A 20,497-nucleotide genomic window follows, 5' to 3' on the forward strand; every position below is an offset into this window, starting at 1 on the left:
AGAAATACTACTTTTTGATATGGTGAATATCCATGTGAGTAGCAGAGATGATATCCCATTAGAAAGGGAGCACAAGCTCCTTTCATTGGCTCTGAACCTTTCTGTGGTATAGGCAAATATACGAACAACAAAGAGATTCAGGAGAAGAAAAAACTGAAAGAGAAACACTCTAACGGAATCTTTGTGGCTTGGATCATTCCAAAAAGTTTCTTGAAAACTTTAACCTTTCGAGATCTAAGAAGATTCTAGACCTTAGTAAGAATATTCTACCCCTCCTCACTGGATTCCTTGCAGGGCATTGTCGCCTCAGGAAGCACCTCATGAGAATGAGTCTATCAGGAAACGACATTGCAGATTCTGTGGGGAGGATCACCTGGTGACGGAATGCCTCGCCAAAACTAGCTAACGCAAAAAATACTTTGGTCAAGAAACCTACAGAAGTGAGGAAGGTGCCTCCTTGAAGCTATCCCAGATACTGGAGCTCATTAGAACTCTGGAACTGGAAGGCGAGCTTTAGATCGCAAGGCTATCTCTGATGGGAGAGCATAATAGGCCATTAGGTCGCTGTGCAATGGAACACCATCAAATCTAATCTAATGTTCATGTTTTTACTGTTTTCACTGTGCTATAATAATCGTAATTCGACCATCTTGATCACTGATGTATTCAAATGGTTTGGACTGGTAATTTGAAATAAGAGTTTGAATTTGCATTTGCAGTAATAACCCAAATTGTGGAGAATCCCCCATTAAGTCACCAAAATAAGGACTGAAAATTTGGCAGGTCATCGTCTACTGGGACCATGAGTGAATATGTAATAAAATATGTGTTAATATGTAATAAATTATGTATGAATTAAGTGACCTACTGGGATGTGCTGGCTCCTGCAAAATTGTTTGGCAAAATTCTCAATAACTTTATAGCATACATAAAAAGAAGTCGTGCAAGACTTGGCGATCAATAAATAATTTTGTTGTGCATAGTTATTATATTTCCGAAAATGTAACATGTCAATAATATTTTCATAACGTAAACTCTATTTTTTTTTCAGGTGGCCCAATATTACTCATTATTTCCTAGTCACGAAGTGCCTAAAATGGGATCGGAAGGAGAAGTTTATAGATCACAACGTTTAGTCAAACAGCTACCTAAGCAGGATTTATCACTCAATGTCTGCAAATTCGTGGAAACAAATCAAAAAGGGAGTTTTCAGGTATTGAAAATAAACATCCATTTGAATAATAAAGTAAAAATTCTCATCAAATAAATGAATATGTATTTACTTTTATCCCAAATGAGTTTTTGCTCTCAAATCTTGATCAATTTGAGTTGCTTTGCCAATTCTAGAAACAGAATATGGTGATGGATCTGAATGAATCTCCAATAAATCTTCGGAATCTCTTTTAAATTCGATTACCAAACACAATTTTCCTTCCCAAATCTTTGCCATTTTTTTTTTACGAACCGATAGTAAGCGCATGCACCATTTTGTAAAACGCTTGATTCCTTCGAAGGTTTATTCTTTGAAATCAGATTCTTTGCTACTTCGAAATGAGAATTTGATAGATCATACAGCATCCTCAGTAAAAATCAGGTCAGGGTGATTGTTTCCTATTATTCGTTACTTTCGGAAAAATAAATAACCGGCGCATTCGCCATTTGGTAACCGTTACATGAATTTCTTTATAATTTCTTCTACACTTTTTTAGCGACTGCATAATTCACTTCATTAATCATTAATTATCCGTGATTGTATCGAATTTCATTACACATATCACGTTTTTAACACATAACATATAGGGGAGAGTATTATTTGCTTGTATTGTGTGAGCAATTCTTCTGAAATTATACCTATATTATGTACAGGGTGATTCTAGTAAATCCTAATATCCTGGCAAAAGTCACTTGAAATGAATTTAAGAATATACAGGGCGTTCCTAAATGGGAGTTACAATCGAAGATGACAGATTCCTGGGAACATTTCAAGAAAACAAAGTCCCCTAAGCATGGTCTCGCAAAAGCTTTGTTTTCGGTATACAGGGTGTTAAAGTTAGATTATTTCCAAGTTTTTTTCTCATAGCACCTTCTCTTCACATGATATTCAATTTAAATTTGGCATAGATATTTTAATTTGCATATTTCATCATGTGATATGCTAATTTTAAATGCAAATCTTCTCAAAATTATCCAAGGAATTGCTTATTTTCCTTTGTGTCCCCAATTAAGGAACACTTTGTATAATTCCGCTTATTATTAAAAAAAAATTGATCATTATGATTGAAATTAACTATTTCTCTATTTCAGTATCGTAATGAGTTCATTACAGTACTAAGAACAGTGCTGTAATGAACTCATTACAGCATTGTTTTCAGTTATATTTTCCGTTTTGTGGTTCTCTACAGTGACTTCCGGTCCTATCAAATTCTAACACAAGTCAATTGTCAATATAATATAATTTGGATATAGTGAAATGATATGCAACATTATTCGCAATTTCTCTTAATTCTGGTGGTGTTAAATCAATTTCGTCAGACATAATTCACGAATTTAATGAGTAATTATAAATTATTTCAAAATTCGAAACTTACGATTTAAATTCAAATTCCGTAATCTGTCAATTTTTGTAACAGTCACACCAACCGCCAAGATACAATACAAAAGTCACTAGGATACATAATCTGAATTTTTCATTGAATTTCGACGATATTTCACAAAACTTGACTGAAATAGAGAAAATATCGTCTTATACTCGTTTCAGAAGGCAATTCCAACACTCATGCGCTCCTTCGTCGCTCGTTTTCGAATTTTTCGCATTCGTATTAGAATACGAGCCCATTCTGCAACTTGTTTTGGAGTACATTATTATTGAATAAAAGATGAATAGTTTGTTACAATACTCATGTACAAAATGAAATAATATTCGACCATTAAAAAAAAATTGGGTAACCATGATAAGTGAATCACCCTGTACTTGAGAAAGACTTTTAAAATCGAAAAAAAAAATCAAATTTCGAAGAAAACTACTGAAATTCGAAACATCAATTAGATATTTCCCACACTTGATTTCTGTCAAAAAACAAAATGAATTTGTACGATATGACATGGTCATTTTTTTTACAGGATTTCATACAGGCTCGGAACGAAATTGCTTTGGATATAGGATACGTAAAAACTGCCTCCAGTGCTGCAACCTGTGAATATTGCGAAAAAACGATACCAAACGGACAATACAGCATAGCAGCGATGAAGATGGGAGACCTGCTCTGGCATCCTACATGTTTTAGATGTAACAAATGTGACGACCTCCTAGTCGACCTGGCCTACTGCGTTTACAAGGATAAAATATACTGCGAAAGACATTATGCCGAATGTTTGAAACCTAGATGCGAGGGCTGTGATGAGGTGAGTCCGATGAAGTCCTGTTTCCTAGTTTTTTTAAGGTTGTCGTCACGTCTTCAGAACAAGAAGCGTTATTTTTGTCAGGCACTGTATACACTGGGTCCGTGAAGTATGGAACAAAATCATTTTTAGCTAAACATACCATTTCAAGAAATAATCCTAAAACATGCCGATTTTTGATTTTAACTTACCGTATTTTAAAATGATAATCTACTATACAGGGTGAATTACTTTCGAGTAATGACGTCATCGTCTTTTTTTTTCAATGGAACAACCCCGAAATTAATGATTTAGTCTTCCTTTATAAGATAATTCACGGACGGATCGATTCGACAATTCTTCTTTCGTCAGTTTGTTTGAATGTTCCTCGTTTTACTTCCAGATCACATTTAACTTTTCAAATTGATGTACCTAATACTCAGCATCATTTTCATTGTCCACTTACGTCAATGTGCAGAAGTTATAATAATCTTCAGAGTGTGGATATATTTTTCTTGTCTTCATACCAATTTAGGCACTTATTGTTCAGTGCACTTCAGAATTAAATTATATTTTAAAATATTTTTTTTGTAGTAGGCTTATCATGATTTGTTTGTTTTTGTTTTGATAGTATAATTATTGTATAATCTTATAAGATAGTTTAATTATGTACACCTGTAATTGGGCTTTACGGCCTGTTGGATGTATTATTTTCAAAATGAAACAAAATAAATGAATAAATAAAATAACCCCATGTTGTCTCAATTTTCCGATTACTCTAGCTGAGCTGATTCCAAAAATGTATCACATGTTGATTCCAATTGGTACAGGGTGGACAAGAATACAATAGTTTTGTGTGTGCTCATAAAGTAACGCGTAATATTCTTTATTAGTTAAATTAACAATATTATCAAAAATACTTATTGTCTAGTGGCAATTGGTTTGAATGAAACACCCTATAGTTTGTTACATTTTTAGATTAATAAAAGTGAGCTGTTTCCAAACATGTTTGGTACTTGTGGTCAAGCAGACAGAATATGAAAGGAATCATTTCTTATTTTTATATATTTTTATTAATCTAAAAGTGTAACAAACTACAGGGTGTACATTCAAACCAATTGCCGCTAGACAAGTATTTTGGATAATATTGTTAATTTAACTAATAAAGAATGTTACGCCTTACTTTATGAGCACACACAAAACTATTGTATTTTTGTCCACCTGTACCAATTGGAATCAACATGTGATACATTTTTGGAATCAGCCCAGCTAGAGGTATCCGAAAATTGAGACAAAATGGGGTTGTTCCCTTTAAAAAAAAGACGGTGATGTCATTACACGAAAGTAATTCACCCTGTATATTAGATTATTATTGTAAAATACGGTAAATTCAAATCAAAAATCGACTTGTTTCAGGATTATATCATAAAATGGTCTGTTTAGCTAAAAATGAATTTGTTCCATACTTTAGGGACTCAGTTATAAAGTACAAAATTGGTAAATTAGTTTTGCGTTTCAGTAGGAAAAACACAATTTATGGTTTCAAATACACTTTATCATTCAATATTGTCTTCTCGATCTTCAATACACTTGTTTCAATGAGATTCCAATTTATGAATTCTATCACTGAAGTGAGAATCTGGAAGGGTTGCGAAATAGGCTTCTACAGCTGTTATAACCATTATCGATGAAAAACGCTTTCCACGCATGATTTTTTTTAGGAAACAGATGGAAATCGCTAGGGGCTCAATCTGGTGGATGCTCTTACTTTAATTCATGGATTTTAGCCATTGTCAAAATGCTTTTGTGAAACGTTGCATTGTCCTAATGAAAAAACATTTTTTTCTTCAGCAAACCGAGATTTTTTCACAAAATTTCACCTTCAGCTGGTTCAAAAGGTTACAATAATATTAAGAATTTATTGTTTTTCCAGTTTTCAAGTTATCCACGAACAAAATTCCTTTCGTGATGCTAACACCTTCTTGGTCGATTTCTGGACAAGAACTCGTTTCAGAGTTGAAGAATTAGGCTCACACCACTTAGCCTCTTGTTCTCATTCAGGATCATAGTTATAGACCCAAGTCTCATCTATAGTGATGAACCAAAGCACAAAATCCACTTTATCTTTTTGAAAACGCTCTAAATTTTGCTGAGAAAGTCGCATTCGAATGTGTTTTTGTTCCATTGTTAGCAAATGCTCCATCCATTTTGCACATAGCTTTCTGAGACCCAATATTTCAGTCAAAATATTGCTTACACTGCCCAATTAGATGCCTAGGGCTTTCTACTTTCATTCACTCGAAGATTTTCCAATACGATATCCTGTATTTTTTTCTACGATTTCTGGTGTTGTTGCTATTTTTGGACATCCTTGGCGTCGATCGTCTTCAATGCTTGTAAGACCACGTTTAAATTCAGAAACCCATCTTTTTACTTTACTAATTGAAGGCGAAGAGTCTTTATACACTTTCAACGTTCATTCATATATTTCCTTTGCTTTTAAACCTTCCAAAAATAAAAATTCAATCACTGCACAATACTTGATTTATCCATTGCAAAAATATACTGTGACACGTCGATACTAAATGACTTGTAAACAAAAAATGAATTGGCAAATTGAAATGAAATTTCACACACGTTCATATAAATAGTGTACCAACATTACAAATAAAAATTAGTGTAGTATCATACAACCCTATACGCTCTATTAGAGTGACGTCACACACCGCCATTTTTGGTTCTCCTGTCAGTATTCGGAATGCAAACAAATAAATTGTCATTCAAATCAGTACGGTGTCGTTGAAGGAATTGGCTTATTTTCATAAATAAGAGTATTTGAGGAACGATTTCGGTATTAATTGATAGACAGAAGGAACTAGATTAATACCAGTAAGTTTGAATCCTGTATCATTCCCCAGATTTTGTAAAAAGCCGTGTTTATTAGTTGAACTCCAAGTTCGAACTTACTGGCATTAATCTCGTGCCTTCTGTCTATCAACTAATAGTAAAATCGTTCCTTAAATAATCTTATTTATCAAAATAAGCCAATTTCTTCAACGACAACGTACTAATTTGAATGACAAATTGTTTGTTTGGATTCCGAACACTGACAGAAGAACTGAAATGGCGGTGTGTGACGTCATCACTAATAGAGCGTATTAACCTGAAGAAGCCACAGTGTTGACGGAGTGGAAGTTTGAAATCTTAGTGGAAATTACTTTGTTTTATTTTATCTACATACCTACATATAATGAATTTCCTTCGAGTAAAGACCGAATGGATAAATTATCAACAAAAAAAAAATGAAATACATCTTTTTGTCTATTGAAATAAATCACTGAAAGCTACCTGCACTTAATCTCTGCCAAATTCAATATACAGCACATTTTCAGATAAATAATAACAGAGGCACCTTTGTTCAACGTAATATCACACTGATAACATTACGTTCACATAATGCACAACTGACGCATCATATATCGCCATTCCTGGTACCGTTCTAGGTGAAAATATCATTTCCTATTTTAAAACAACGTTACAATACCTCAAAGAGACGACGACGGTGACTTCTGAACCTTACACTAACCAACTCTTGCATTCATTTCAAAATTGCTGAAATTGTATCTCGTTAGTTAAGCAGACTGCAGATGTGGACGTGATTCCTTGTATATTAATGCGAATGAAGTAGATCTGATCACTTTAACAGGCAGAATCAAAGGAAAGACGATATCAACTGCTTCGTTGTTATATTGGCGTTGTCATAAACGAAGGTATAGTTATATACCTTCTTAGTTGTCTTAAAATAGACCTAAAGGTTGACGTTCTTCAATGTATCCCATATAGTGGAATTCTTCTGTAAAAGTGGCTTCTGGTGTGAATGAAGTTGTGGTGGTATTTTAAACACAACGATTTTTATACCTGGATTGCATCTAGTAATATTAGAAGGTAAGCAACTATTACTCCAAAGAAAAATTATTGATAAATTTATTCGTAGACCTGAATAATTTCAAAGAAAGTTATTTATTGTTTATAATGATTAAAGTACTATATCTATTTACTATGAAAATTCATCGATAAATCAAAAGATGTCAGTAGTAAAAACTGACTAATACCACGCGTTCATATCTTTCATGCTAAATTTTATTACAAGATATTCAGAAGCTGACTCTCTTCTTTACGAGAAATGCCTCAATATTTATTGCCTTTAATGTTACTCAACCCTGTGAGTTTCTCATGAAGAAAATTCAAAATGCTTATTGGAACACCTGTTTTCATAATTCAGAAGAGTTTAAGTCATAGGTATCTTTCTGAGAAAAATGTTGCATTTCCCAATTCAAAGCTTACTTTGGAAGATCCTGCAATTCAATATTTGCTATCCCACAATTTCCTGAAAGAAATATTTTTTAATTGGTTTATATGAATGTCAAATGCAGAAAATGAAGAAAAAGCCCTTTTTTAATTCATCTTAATCTATATATTAGGCCAATTAAAAAGTCTTCGATCTGATGTACAGATGGCGGTGCTAGTTTGAAATCCATATGATTTTTAGTTAGTACCAACCTTCAAACGATACGTGTCAAAATTTGACAGCAGTCCGACCATTAGTTTGTGAGATAGTGCGTTGTGAGTGTAGCTACTTTTGTTATTTGAAAAATAAAGGAAAAGAAGAGTTTCGTGTGCTGATAAAATTTCTTTTCGAAGGGAAAAAAATACAGTTGAAGTAAAATCTTGGCTTGATGAAGAGTACCCGGGGTCTGCACCAGAAAAATCAACCATCATTGATTGGTATGCCAAATTTAAACTTGGTGAAATGAGCACCGAAGACGGCGAACGCAGTGAACGCCCAAAAGAGGCTGTCACCGGCGAAAAAATCAAAAAAGTTCAAATAATAATTTTGGATTACCGTAAAGTGAAGTTGATCGAGATAGCAGACATTGTGAAGATGTCATCTAAACTTGTACATCATATCATTCACGAATGTTTGTACATGAGAAAGCTGTGTGCAAAATGGGTGCCGCGCGAGCTCACAATCGATCTATTGCAACAACGTGTTAATGATTCTGAGCAGTGTTTGAAGATGTTTAAGTGCATTAAACCTGAGTTTTTGCGTCGATATGTGACAATGGATAAAACATGGCTCCATCATTTCACTCCGGAGTCCAATCGACAGTCAGCTAAGTGGACTGCACACGATGAACCGAATTCAAAGCCAAGAAAAACACAATAGTCAGCTGACAACTTTATGGCATCAGTATTCTGGGATGTGCAAGGTATAATATTCATTGGTTACATCCAAAAGGGCCAGACCATCAACAATGATTATTATATAGCGTAATTGGATCGTTTAAAGGATGAAATCGTTAAAAAACGGACCCATTTGAAGAAAAAAAGGTGCTGTTTCATAACGACAATGCACCATGTCAGAAATCAATGAAAACAATGGCAAAATTGCATGAATTGGGCTTCGAATTGCTTCTGCATCCACCGTATTCACCAGATCTCGCCCCTAGTGATTTTTTCCTATTCCCAGACCTCAAAAGAATGCTTGCTGGAAAGAAATTTAGCGCCAATGAAGAAGTTATCGCCGAAACTGAGGCCTTTTTGAAACGAAAGACAAATTGTACTACAAAAATGGTATCGAAAAGTTGGAAGATCGCTATAATCGTTGTATCGCCCTCGAAGGCAATTATGTTGAATAATAAAATCGAATTTAGCCAAAAAAAATGTGTTTTACTATGGTAGACCGGGGACTTCTCAATTGGCCTCTCAGTATAGTACTTCAAGAAACTATAAAAAGTTCTTTTCAATCCTATTGTTTTCATATGTATGAATTTCGACGCGAAGCATTTATTTGTTCTCCTGTATAGCTCCTTCTTTGTAGTTAATATAGGTACCCAAATTTCAGTTTTGTCTTACAATCGCACAATGATTTATAACTAAAAGTCTTTGTATCCAACAATATCGATTTACCGAATGAAAAGAAATACAGAGAACAGTATCCTTTAGTTTGTTTGTTCAGGAATTCAATGACCCCCGTTAGTTTCTTTGAAAAATATCAGAGAACACCAGTTATATTTCGATCTCAAATCATACAAACTACAAGAGAACTAAGATTAAACGTTGCGCACGACACCAATATATTTTTTTCACTTCATATTCGAATTCGAACAGTTGGCTTCGATTTATTGGAAACCTAGTGAATCTAAAGCCAATGTTCTTTCCTATTATATGAAACAACTACTAGCCAACTCTTGAATTCGTATTCAAAATAAAACTCATTCATGAAACTGACAAGAGAATAATATAGAAGCAAGACGACAAACTTTTGTACACCACGTATTTATTAGATAACAAATTCTCTGTTTTTCACTTGATAATCTCAGGATGAAATATAATAGTATACAAACGTCTTCAAATCGGTTGGAATTAATTATTATGGGAAGTTTCATTCGGAACTTGATTCAGACAAGAATCATTCCCTTTTTTTTCGGAACAACAGCTGAATTTGCCTGATATCTGAATAATTGAGAGTTTGCTTTTATCAATCAAAAGTACTACAAGGGTTGATAAAATGATAGTTTGGGAATAATAATAGAAATAGAAACATCATAACTGTGGATACAGATAAAAATGTCTATGTTACATGTTCTAGTACAGCATTGTGTGTCTGCTACTAAACAATACATATACAGGGTGTCCAAAATTCAATGCTCACTGAAAGCATCTCACGACTCAGGGAAAAAATCTTCAAGGAATATCAGAAAGCAGATCATGATATCTTGACCTCCAGTTACAGAGCGTTTCTGTAAAATATTTCGCTATTTCGGGGTTTCTGCACCAGATGTTCAAAAAAGTCTGAAATATATATTTATTCGTTCATTTTTGAGATTTCATGATGCTCATTACAGAAAAACTCAAAATCCTTGAAACTGATGACACTTTTTGAAAAACCTATAACGGGATCTTTTCCACGAATCTTCGGCTAAATAATTGCGTTGAAAGATATAAGGTGTCCCATTCAAGAAACACCAACTCGCCTCTGTATATCTAAAATGACAATTGATTCCTATGATCTGTTATGGATATCGAAATTACTGAAAAAAACGTTTTACCTTTCTTCGAATATCAGGAATCAAGATATAACAAAATATTTAAAACAGTAATTTTTTAGGAACGCCCTGTAACTCAAGAATGTATCAAGATATCTATGATCTTGGAACACATTGTACATATGTAGCTTTCACAATTAACAGCTAGGAGTCTTCAAGCTCAAGGGGAATTTGCGTGAAAGAACAAACAAAAAAATCTCGCAAAAGATCTAAATTTCGGTAAACGTCAATCCCAATTCAGTTATTCCAAACACGTAAGTAATTGAGGATAGTAAAAGACTGTAGACTGGATTGAAGAAACCATTAAATGAAGAAATTTCATTGGTTTTAATTGATTTGGCATTTCTTCGAAGCAGGTTTATAAGCTCAAGCGCATCAGACTGCCTTGCGCAAGCCAAGCCAGTTTGCGCCAATAGCTCGAGACTGTTTCACAGGTCACTCCGCTTTTTGAGCAAAACATAAACAGTCAATTATTTTGTCCCACAAAAATCGATAATAAATCCACCAGAAAGCAGCAGTAATGAAATCCCGTAAATGAAAAAAACATTAGTAAAAATTCTATTACGCGATTTGTTCTTTCTACGTCAACTCCCATTATAGCAATTAGCATAGCTCTCATTGATTATTACGTCACCCATCAACTATTTTTGTTCAAGTAGTCGCTCTTGACCCATCCGACCATTCCAATCCAAACTGTATTGGTGCAGATTGCAAACTTGCGCGGACATACTCACATTATCCCCAAATACTTGAAAATATACTGAATGACAAAGAAACTGCAACACCCAGAAGGAGCTGTTTAAATTCAATTTTTTTTTTGGTAAAACATAGAGAGTACGGAGGGGTAAATGTTAGAATTTGGAGAAAAAAATTGTGAAGGTTTTGTCATGTAAACAATTTTTGTTGCTTAAATGTTGTAGTCGCTTTTTACATTTTACAACAAACCGTTGGAGGAGATCTAAAGTCGATGTTTAGTTAGAAGAAGAAATAAAACGGCTAATATTTGGAAATAATTGATGAAAATAAATAGGTAAAATTTCCAATAGAGTAATTATATCATACGATATTAACTATTTTTCTGGTCAATGTATCAGCAATAGGAAAATGCCATCAACACAACCATTGTCAGACAGAAGGCCTCCACGCCATTACGTAGGATTCATAATCGAAAGTAATCCAAGGAGAATGCATGTCATCAAGGGAGGATAGCGATATACCGGTTTCACCCTTATTAGGGATCATCTTCTTCTTGATAGTGCCAATCCGTTATCGGATATTGGAGACCATTCTGGCTATCTGGGATCATCAGTACCGCATGACCCTACCCAAGATGACAAACAAACGAAATGCGGTACTGATGATCCCTAATAAGGGTGAAACCGGTATATCGCTATCCTCCCTTGATGACATGCATTCTTCTTGGATTACTTTCGATTATGAATCCTACGTAATGGCGTGGAGACCTTCTGTCTGACAATGGTTGTGTTGGTGGCATTTTCCTATTGCTATTACATTGACCAGATAAATAGTTAATATCGTATGATATAATTACTCTATTGGAAATTTTACCTATTTATTTTCGATGTTTAGTTGTTTTTAAAATGCCTAGAGCACGTGTACGCAGAATTTATCGCCAGCTAAGTGAGTTTGAAAGAGGTCGAATTATTGGTCTACGGGAGGCGGGGTTGTTATTTCGAGAAATTGCTAACCGTACAAACAGAAATCCAACTACTGTTATGAGATGTTGTCAAGCGTGGTTTGATAATGCCCAAAATCGAAGAAGAGTAGGCACCGGACGTCGAAGGGGCACAAATGAAGTTCAAGATAGACATCTGAGACTTATGGCCATTAGTGACCGATTTGCGACAACTAGATCTTTGGCTGTTTGAGTGGTTAGGGAAACAAGGCCATCCTGTAACTGTCCGAACAGTTTACCAACGGATAAGATATTTTGGAGTACAGCATTATCGACCCCATCTTGTGTTACCTCTGACGGTTGAGCATCGCCGGTAACGATTACAGTGGTACAGAGAACGTCAACATTGGAATGTGGAATGGCATCAGGTCGTCTTTTCTGATGAATCTCGATTCTACTTGGGTGCACATGATGGCCGAAGAAGGGTTAGACGACGTTGGAGAGAAAGACGTGAACCTCAGTTTGATGTTGAGCGTCATGTACACCGGACAGTAGGTGTTATGGTATGGGGTGCTTTTGCACATGCAAGTTGGTCACCTTAAGTCTTTATTCGAGGCAACATCACATCGCTGCGTTACCTTCAAGAAATAGTGGAGCCATATGTTCTCCCTTACTTTAACCGGCTCGAGAATCCAATATTTCAGCAAGATAATGCACGACCTCATGTTGCCAGAGTTAGTTTAAACTTTTTTCGAAGCGTCCCATGTGAATCTTTTGCCATGGCCGCCCAGATCCCCCGATCTTTCGCCCATAGAGCATGTTTGGTTCATCATGGGTAGAAGGCTTGGAAATTTACCCCAGCCCTCACGGACTTTGGCGGTTCTGAGACATGAAGTACAGGTAGCTTAGCATAGCATCCCTCAAGAAGAAATAGACCATCTTATTGCATCAATGCTGAGACGTGTTGGGGAGTGTATAGATAATCGCGGTGGACAAACATATTATTAACAAATTGGTCAAAAAAAATTGTAAACCCTTCGTTTTTTCTCCAAATTCAATCATTTACTCCTTGCTATACTATCTATGTTTTACCAAAAAAAATTTAAAATTTTAACAGCACCTTCTGGGTGTTGCAGTTTTTTTGTCAGTTAGTATACATACCATCGAAAAAACGCTCCGTCAGAGATTTGAACCAGGTGCAGGCCTTATCTCACCTTATCCTCTTAACAAAGCACCTCTCGTTTCCTGCAAGGGGCAAAACGAAAAATTGAAAGATAACCGAATGCAGGAGGATCCTCGCAATCTTTATGATGAGATTGTCTGATGTTTGCAATCCGAGACCCTGCCATTTATGGGAACAGAAATGAAGTTAGCCAGCGATTTGTTGTTGATCCTACGGGCGGAGGGTATCGAAACTATTTTTGTGGGACACTCGGATGTTGGGGCCGTGTGCATTTCGCTAATTTCGATCGACTATACGAACTGACGAATCTTTATACACGCGATATTGAACGAGATAGATACAGCAGGATGAAAATTGGGAGGAGCTTTGGGTGATGCAAGAGTTGAGAAATTTATGTTGGCGTCTTCGAATCCCTTCTTATTTATACAGGAACGTTTTATTTTGACTCTCGAGTTAATCTGGTTGATTCCGAGAGAAAAATGTACATATTTATTGTAGAGGGAGCCTTAAAAATGTGAAGTGGATAAATTGCTTTTATTCAACTCGATCAAGTACAATAAGTTTTCCAATAAGAGGTTTTATGTTGAATAGCCCGCTATTTAGGCACCTGTCACTTTGGAAGCTGTCATCTTTTGACACTTGACAAGTAAAAACTACGACATTGACAGGCCAATTGAAAAGTCCCCGGTCTACCATAGTAAAACACATTTTATTGGCAAAATTCGATTTTATTTTTCAACATAGTTGCGATACAGCGATTAAAGCGTTCTTCCAACTTTTCGATACCATTTTTGTAGTACGATTTGTCTTTCGCTTCAAAATAGGCCTCAGTTTCGGCGATTACTTCTTCATTGGCGCTAAATTTCTTTGCAGTGAGCATTCTTTTGAGGTCTGAGAACAGGAAAAAGTCGCTGGGGACCAGATCTGGCGAATACGGTGGATGCAGAAGCAATTCGAAGCCCAATCAATCCAACTTTGCCGTTGTTTTCATTGATTTGTGACACGGCGCATTGTCTTGATGAAACAGCACCTGTTTTTCTTCAAGTGGAGCCGTTTTTCAACGATTTCATCTTTTAAACGATCCAGTAACGCTATACAATAATCGCTGTTGATCGTCTGACCCTTTCGAAGGTAATCAATGAATATTATACCTTCCGTATCCCAGAATACTGATGCCATAACCTTGCCAGCTGAATGTTGGGTTTTTCCTGGCTTTGGATTCGGTTCATAGTGTGCAGTCCACTCAGCTGACCGTCGATTGGACTCCGGGGTGAAATAATGGATCCATGTTTCATCATTGTCAGATATCGACGGAAAAATTCAGGTTTATTGCACTTAAACATCTTCAAACACTGCTCAGAATCATGAACACGTTGTTGCTTTTGATCGAATGTGAGCTCGCGCGGCACCCATTTTGCACACAGCTTTCTCATGTTCAAATATTCCTGAATGATATGATGTACACGTTCAGATGATATCTTCACAATGTCTGCTATCTCGATCAACTTGACTTTACGGTCATTTGAAATCATTTTGTGAACTTTTTTGATTTTTCCGTCGGTGACAGCCTCTTTTGGGTGTCCACTGCGTTCGCCGACTTCGGTGCTCATTTAACCACGACTAAACTTAGCATACCAATCAATGATAGTTGATTTTCCTGGTGCAGACCCCGGAAACTCTTCATCAAGTCAAGATTTTGCTTCGACTGTATTTTTTCCCTTCAAGCAGGAATATTTTATCAGCAAACGAAATTCTTTTTTTAAATCTTTTTTCAAATATTAAAAGTAGCTACACTCACAACGCAATATCTCACAAACTAATGGTCGGACTATACTGTCAAATTTTGCTCACCAATCAATGATGGTTGATTTTCCTGGTGCAGACCCTGGAAACTTTTCATCAAGCCAATTGCTTCAACCTTTCAACCTTTTGGACCAGCTGTAGTAAAAAAAATTGTGAAAAAGACCCGGTTTGCAGAAGAAAAATATTCTTTTTCATCACAACAATGCACCGTGTCACAAGATCATTTTGACAATGGCTAAAATCCATGAATTAAAGATCGAATTGTTAGAGTCTCGGTTAGAGTATTCACCAGATTTGTCCCCTAGCGTCTTTCATATGTTTCCAAACTTAAAAAAGTTCATTCAAAATTCAAATTCATTACAGCTGTAGATGCGCATTTTGCAACCCTTCTAGATTCTCACTTCAGGGATGAAATTCATAAATTGGAATCTCGTTGGAACAAGCGTATTGATGTTTAGGGAGGCTATTCTGAATAATAAAGTGCATTTAAAACCATAAAATTGTGCTTTTCTTATCGAACCGCAAAACTTATTGACCAACCTAGTATTTGCTGATTTGCTCATAAGAAAAGTATGAAAACTGAGCAGCCATTTTCGATTTCAACGATAAACCTTTCCATCCGTTTCGAGAATGCACAGCAAAACATTCTGCATCTCTCCGATCGCAAATTCATCGCGATCCATCTATTGTGACTCTGGAATACATAATCAAGATCAGCGACTAATTTTGATTTCATCCCAGCCAGGATTATTGGCACGGTGCTCATATTAGACAACCTGCAACATACATTTGAAAATCGGACGCTTTCTCTACGTTGTTCGCGAAAAACAGATAATAGCAAAACGCGAGAAAAACGACGATATTTCAACGTTCACGAATCCATACCGCCAAATGTTAAGTTTATAAATAAATACCGAGATGGGTTTGGTCCTGTCAGTGTTGGTTGTTTGTGTGGGTGTGTACAAATTCATTCAAATATACAGTGATACTGGCAGAATTGTGTCTTATGGGAAGCAACCTCTCTGCCCTACCGACAATGTTTCTAAAAATAGTGAAACGGACCTGTCTGCTCCAAGAGTCAAACTTTGCCGAGATTTTCTCAGTCACGAGGACGTCGAAATCGAATGCAAGTCACGTGTTCTCACCCAGGACTCGACGGGAACATCCTCCAGACGTTTCTTGGTGACCGAGAAGGATGATGAAATATCCCAACATTCTAGAACACCTTCGCCTAGAAAGTTCCTCATCACCAGAGAAAACGAGAATAACTCCAACCTAAGAGAGTTCCTCCTAGCTAAAGGTAAACCTAAAGATAACTCCAATACAGAAAGATTCGTACTTATTGACACAAGACAAGATTTCAAAGATGTTTCACCTCTTCCACTTCCTAAACAGTTCGTTATCACTCAAGAGTCTTCTTCGATTGACCAAGAAAGACTTCAAACGTTCAAGGAAGGTATTGGAATTGGTTTGAACTCCTTGACCTATATGGGCGAATCTGTTGACAATATCAACGATTTGAATCTTTTCAAAAAAGGAACTGTATTATCTCATCTTAAACCGAAACTCCAAGAAAATGGCTACGAATCATACTCAGAAACTTTGACCACTACCCACAAATCCCGCTTTGAAGCTGCAAATCTTCAGGAAGCCCAAATATCTTCTTCAATCTTGCAAATTTACGATAACACACCAGAAGAATTTCACAGAGATGCTTCACCTTATCCAAGTCTGGATGTTTCAAAACGAAAAGGGAGCATAGGTCTAGACATGCTGGATAAGGCTAAGGTGAACATGGATGAAGTCGACGAGGAATCAGACTCTGCAACAGCAAAAGTAGGTGTCATCACGAAAACTGGAGATTTCAATACAACGGAATATTCCTCGAACCAAGTACTAGTAATACAACCTGGTCATTTTGAATCGACAAGTCAAGCAGACGAAGTTTCGACCAAAATGAAAAATCAAAATCTTGATGTTGCCCAGAAAGATGCGAGATCAAAATCGGCTTCCAGACCTGAGATTGCCACATCAGAAGATTTGAGAAGGGTCAATTCTTCGTCCAAAATGTACGATAAGGATTTTCAAGAACCTTCTGGTCTGTTCATCAATGTTTTAAAAAGAGGAGGAGATGAAGAATTTAGGAATTCTCTAGATGGCGTGAAAAGAGGAAGTGAAGCTAGAAGAAGTTTCAAGAAGAAGAAAAACAGAAGTCAGAATAGCTTAGGTAATTGATTCATGTGAACACCTGTAACACCAAAACAATGTACACGTAATTTGAACATTAGGAAATAAAATGTGTGAATAATCTTTGATTGATGTGAATTATTTTCCGAGGATTAGGTTATTATTCGTGAAAATTCGTTTTGAACAACAAAATTAGACAGAGTACAGGGTGTCCCAAATTTGATGCTCACTGAAAGCATCTCGAGAACCATAAGACTAAGAGAAAAAATATTCATGGACCCTCAATTTTTTTTTCGAAATAATGAAATATCTGAAATTGGATCATGGATATCGTGATTTGTTCTTGAGTTACAGGGCGTTACTGAAAAATGACTGTTTCAAGTATTTCGCTATATCATAGTTTCTGTTCGAGATATTCCAAAATTCTAAAACGTTTTTCTCAGTAATTTTGATGGGTTATACAAGTATATCTCTCGATATACTTGTTTTTTATGGTTTCAATAATGCCATCTGTACGAAATTTCGCACAAATCTTGAAATGATTATTCTACATATGCAACCAAAATTTCAATACATTCGGATTCGTAATTCAGGAAATATTGATATTTTCCAATATCCTTCTTGAATTTCCATCGTCTCTGATAATGTGATCAACAAGAAATTTTGTACGGAGCTTAAAATTGTTATTTCAAATATAAGATAATTTTCTTTTTGATATTCTTCATGGATTCTCTATGGTTCTGGTTATTTGATCGCCATGAATATCTGCTCTAGGCTTTTAAATGCTCGAATCTGCAGTTTTCAAATCAACAAAAAAAAAATTATTTCGAACGGCCATATTTACAGAATCCTGAAATTATGTATTTGGCCTGACGAATAGGAAAAATTGAACGAATTTTTTATTGGTGAGTCTAACCTTTTCCGGCTCAAAATTTGAAAATTACTGAAACGATCGGTTCAGAAAAAAAAGTACAAAAAGTTTTCACTCGTTACACAATAATAATTAAAGTTTTGTGATTTCCGCTATGATTAATAAATTATTCGAAATGTTGACAACCACATTATTCTATGTTGAACACTAATTATGTTAATGAATCATAAAAAAAGTCTGAATGTTTGCTGATATAATGAGGCAATAAAGATTGAGTAGTGTCAATTTGCGAATAATCAACCTTCATCTAGTTGTAGTATTCAAATTAATTATATTTTATTGTTGCGTGATCTCCATGATTATTTATTTTTATAGAGAATGGAGAGTCACATGGCAATGATTATGAAGAAGTTGATAAACCAACTACTTCTGAAAATACAAGGGTAAATAGAAAAACATGTGATTCATTTGCTTTCCCTACACCTGAAGAAAGCCCCATATTGTATGTTCTTTCGCTCCAAAGCTTCAAATACTTTGGCTATGTGCATACATTATGGAGTGAATGTTATGTTTTCGTTATAAAATCCAGTTGATCTCCATCTTCCACAAAATCCACGCATGGTCTTTTTTGATATTCTAGAGTAGTATGTTTGGTTTTTGAATTATGAAATATATCTTTGGTTTGTTCCTTATTTCAATGTGTGTTTGTCCAAATGTTAACTACTTCTTCTCACCCTGGCCAGTTAGTTCAGGGTTTTTTGTATGATTCAAATTTTGGGTTGTGATTTATTTCCTCGAAAATATTTTATGTAGAGGGTGTTTTTTGAGAGCTATAGAACTTTAAATTGCAATAAAACAACGATGGATTGACATGAATTTTATTTATCCGCAAGATAATCTTGTGGCATTACATTTCAAATATGATTTTTGGCATATGACCGCCACGGCTGGCTCGGATGTAGTCCAATCTGGACGTCCAATTTCCGATGACTTTTTCCAACATTTGTGGCCGTATATCGGCAATAACACGGCAAATGTTGTCTTCCAAATGGTCAAGGGTTTGTGGCTTATCCGCATAGACCAATGACTTTACATAGCCCCACAGAAAGTAGTCTAGCGATGTTAAATCACAAGATCTTGGAGGCCAATTCACAGGTCCAAAATGTGAAACTAGGCGGTCACCAAACGTGTCTTTCAATAAATTTATTGTGGCACGAGCTGTGTGACATGTTGCGCCGTCTTTCTGGAACCACAGCTCCTGGACATCATGGTTGTTCAATTAAGGAATGAAAAAGTTAGTAATCATGGCTCTATACCGATCACCATTGACTGTAACGTTCTGGCCATCATCGTTTTCGAAGAAAACGGATACGGACCAATGATTCCACCAGCCCATAAAGCGCACCAAACAGTCAGTTTTTCTGGATGTAACGGTGTTTCGACATACACTTGAGGAGTAGCTTCACTCCAAATGCGGCAGTTTTGTTTGTTGACGTAGCCATTCAACCAAAAGTGCAATTCATCGCTAAAAAAAATTCGCTTATGAAAATCGGGAACAACGGCAATCTCATTTTGGGCCCATTCGACGAATCTACACCTTACTTGATGATCGTGAGTCTATTCATGATGAATTGCCAAACCAAACTGAGAATATATCACTTGACAGCTGTAAAATCGGTCGCCATCTCGAACAGTAATGCCAACTTAAAGTTATATACATCGAAAAAAAACACCCTTTACATATCTCGCGTCTAGGAGAGGTGGCAGCCTCGAAGAATATTATCAATTTTTTTTTTAATTTCCTGAAGTAATCGACTCATCGCCCAATAAAAAAAATTGTTTTCATTCAATTAACTTTGTTTACCGCTTAATGTTTCCTCTTTTCAGGAACTGTACTTAAAATAACTCACAATATTGAAAGTCACTCCAAACACCTGGGAGTGTACGTATCACAAAACATTTTTTTGCGTCTTATTTCCGAAAATATTGGTCAATTACCAGAAAAATATGAGAGACCTATGTCGTTTGAGAAGATAATTGGCCTCCCAACATACCTACCTAATTATCTTCGAATAAATTAAGTAGTAATACACTGGCTATTAACGATAATAGAATATAAGTTATCATCGCATATTTTCCAGGCCAAAGTGGATTGCATTAAAAATTCTGAAAATAATCAGAGCGACACAAATAGTTGGCTGATTCTCTGGATTCAATCCAAAACACTTGCATTGCCGAGTCTTTTGCTCCACTTGTGAAATGTTACTTGCAATATACAATTTCATGACATAATGGCCTTTTTAAATACTGAAAGTTGAAAGGAGTGCCAT

At 35.8% G+C, this 20,497-nt stretch overlaps 1 protein-coding gene across 6 annotated transcripts in view; it reads left to right on the forward strand.

Moving 5' to 3' along the window:
* Positions 1 to 20,497, forward strand: part of LOC123679123 (zinc finger protein 43) — a 111,785-nt gene that overhangs the window by 63,619 nt on the left and 27,669 nt on the right. For all 6 annotated transcript variants that reach the window (XM_045616517.1, XM_045616516.1, XM_045616512.1 and 3 more), the window contains 2 exons: positions 1,052 to 1,213; positions 3,121 to 3,402. In XM_045616517.1, coding sequence (XP_045472473.1) covers positions 1,052 to 1,213; positions 3,121 to 3,402 — 444 coding nt within the window. The remainder of the gene's footprint in view (positions 1 to 1,051; positions 1,214 to 3,120; positions 3,403 to 20,497) is intronic.

The sequence above is a fragment of the Harmonia axyridis genome, chromosome 4 (genome assembly GCF_914767665.1).
Source record: "Harmonia axyridis chromosome 4, icHarAxyr1.1, whole genome shotgun sequence".
Lineage (NCBI taxonomy): Eukaryota > Metazoa > Arthropoda > Insecta > Coleoptera > Coccinellidae > Harmonia > Harmonia axyridis.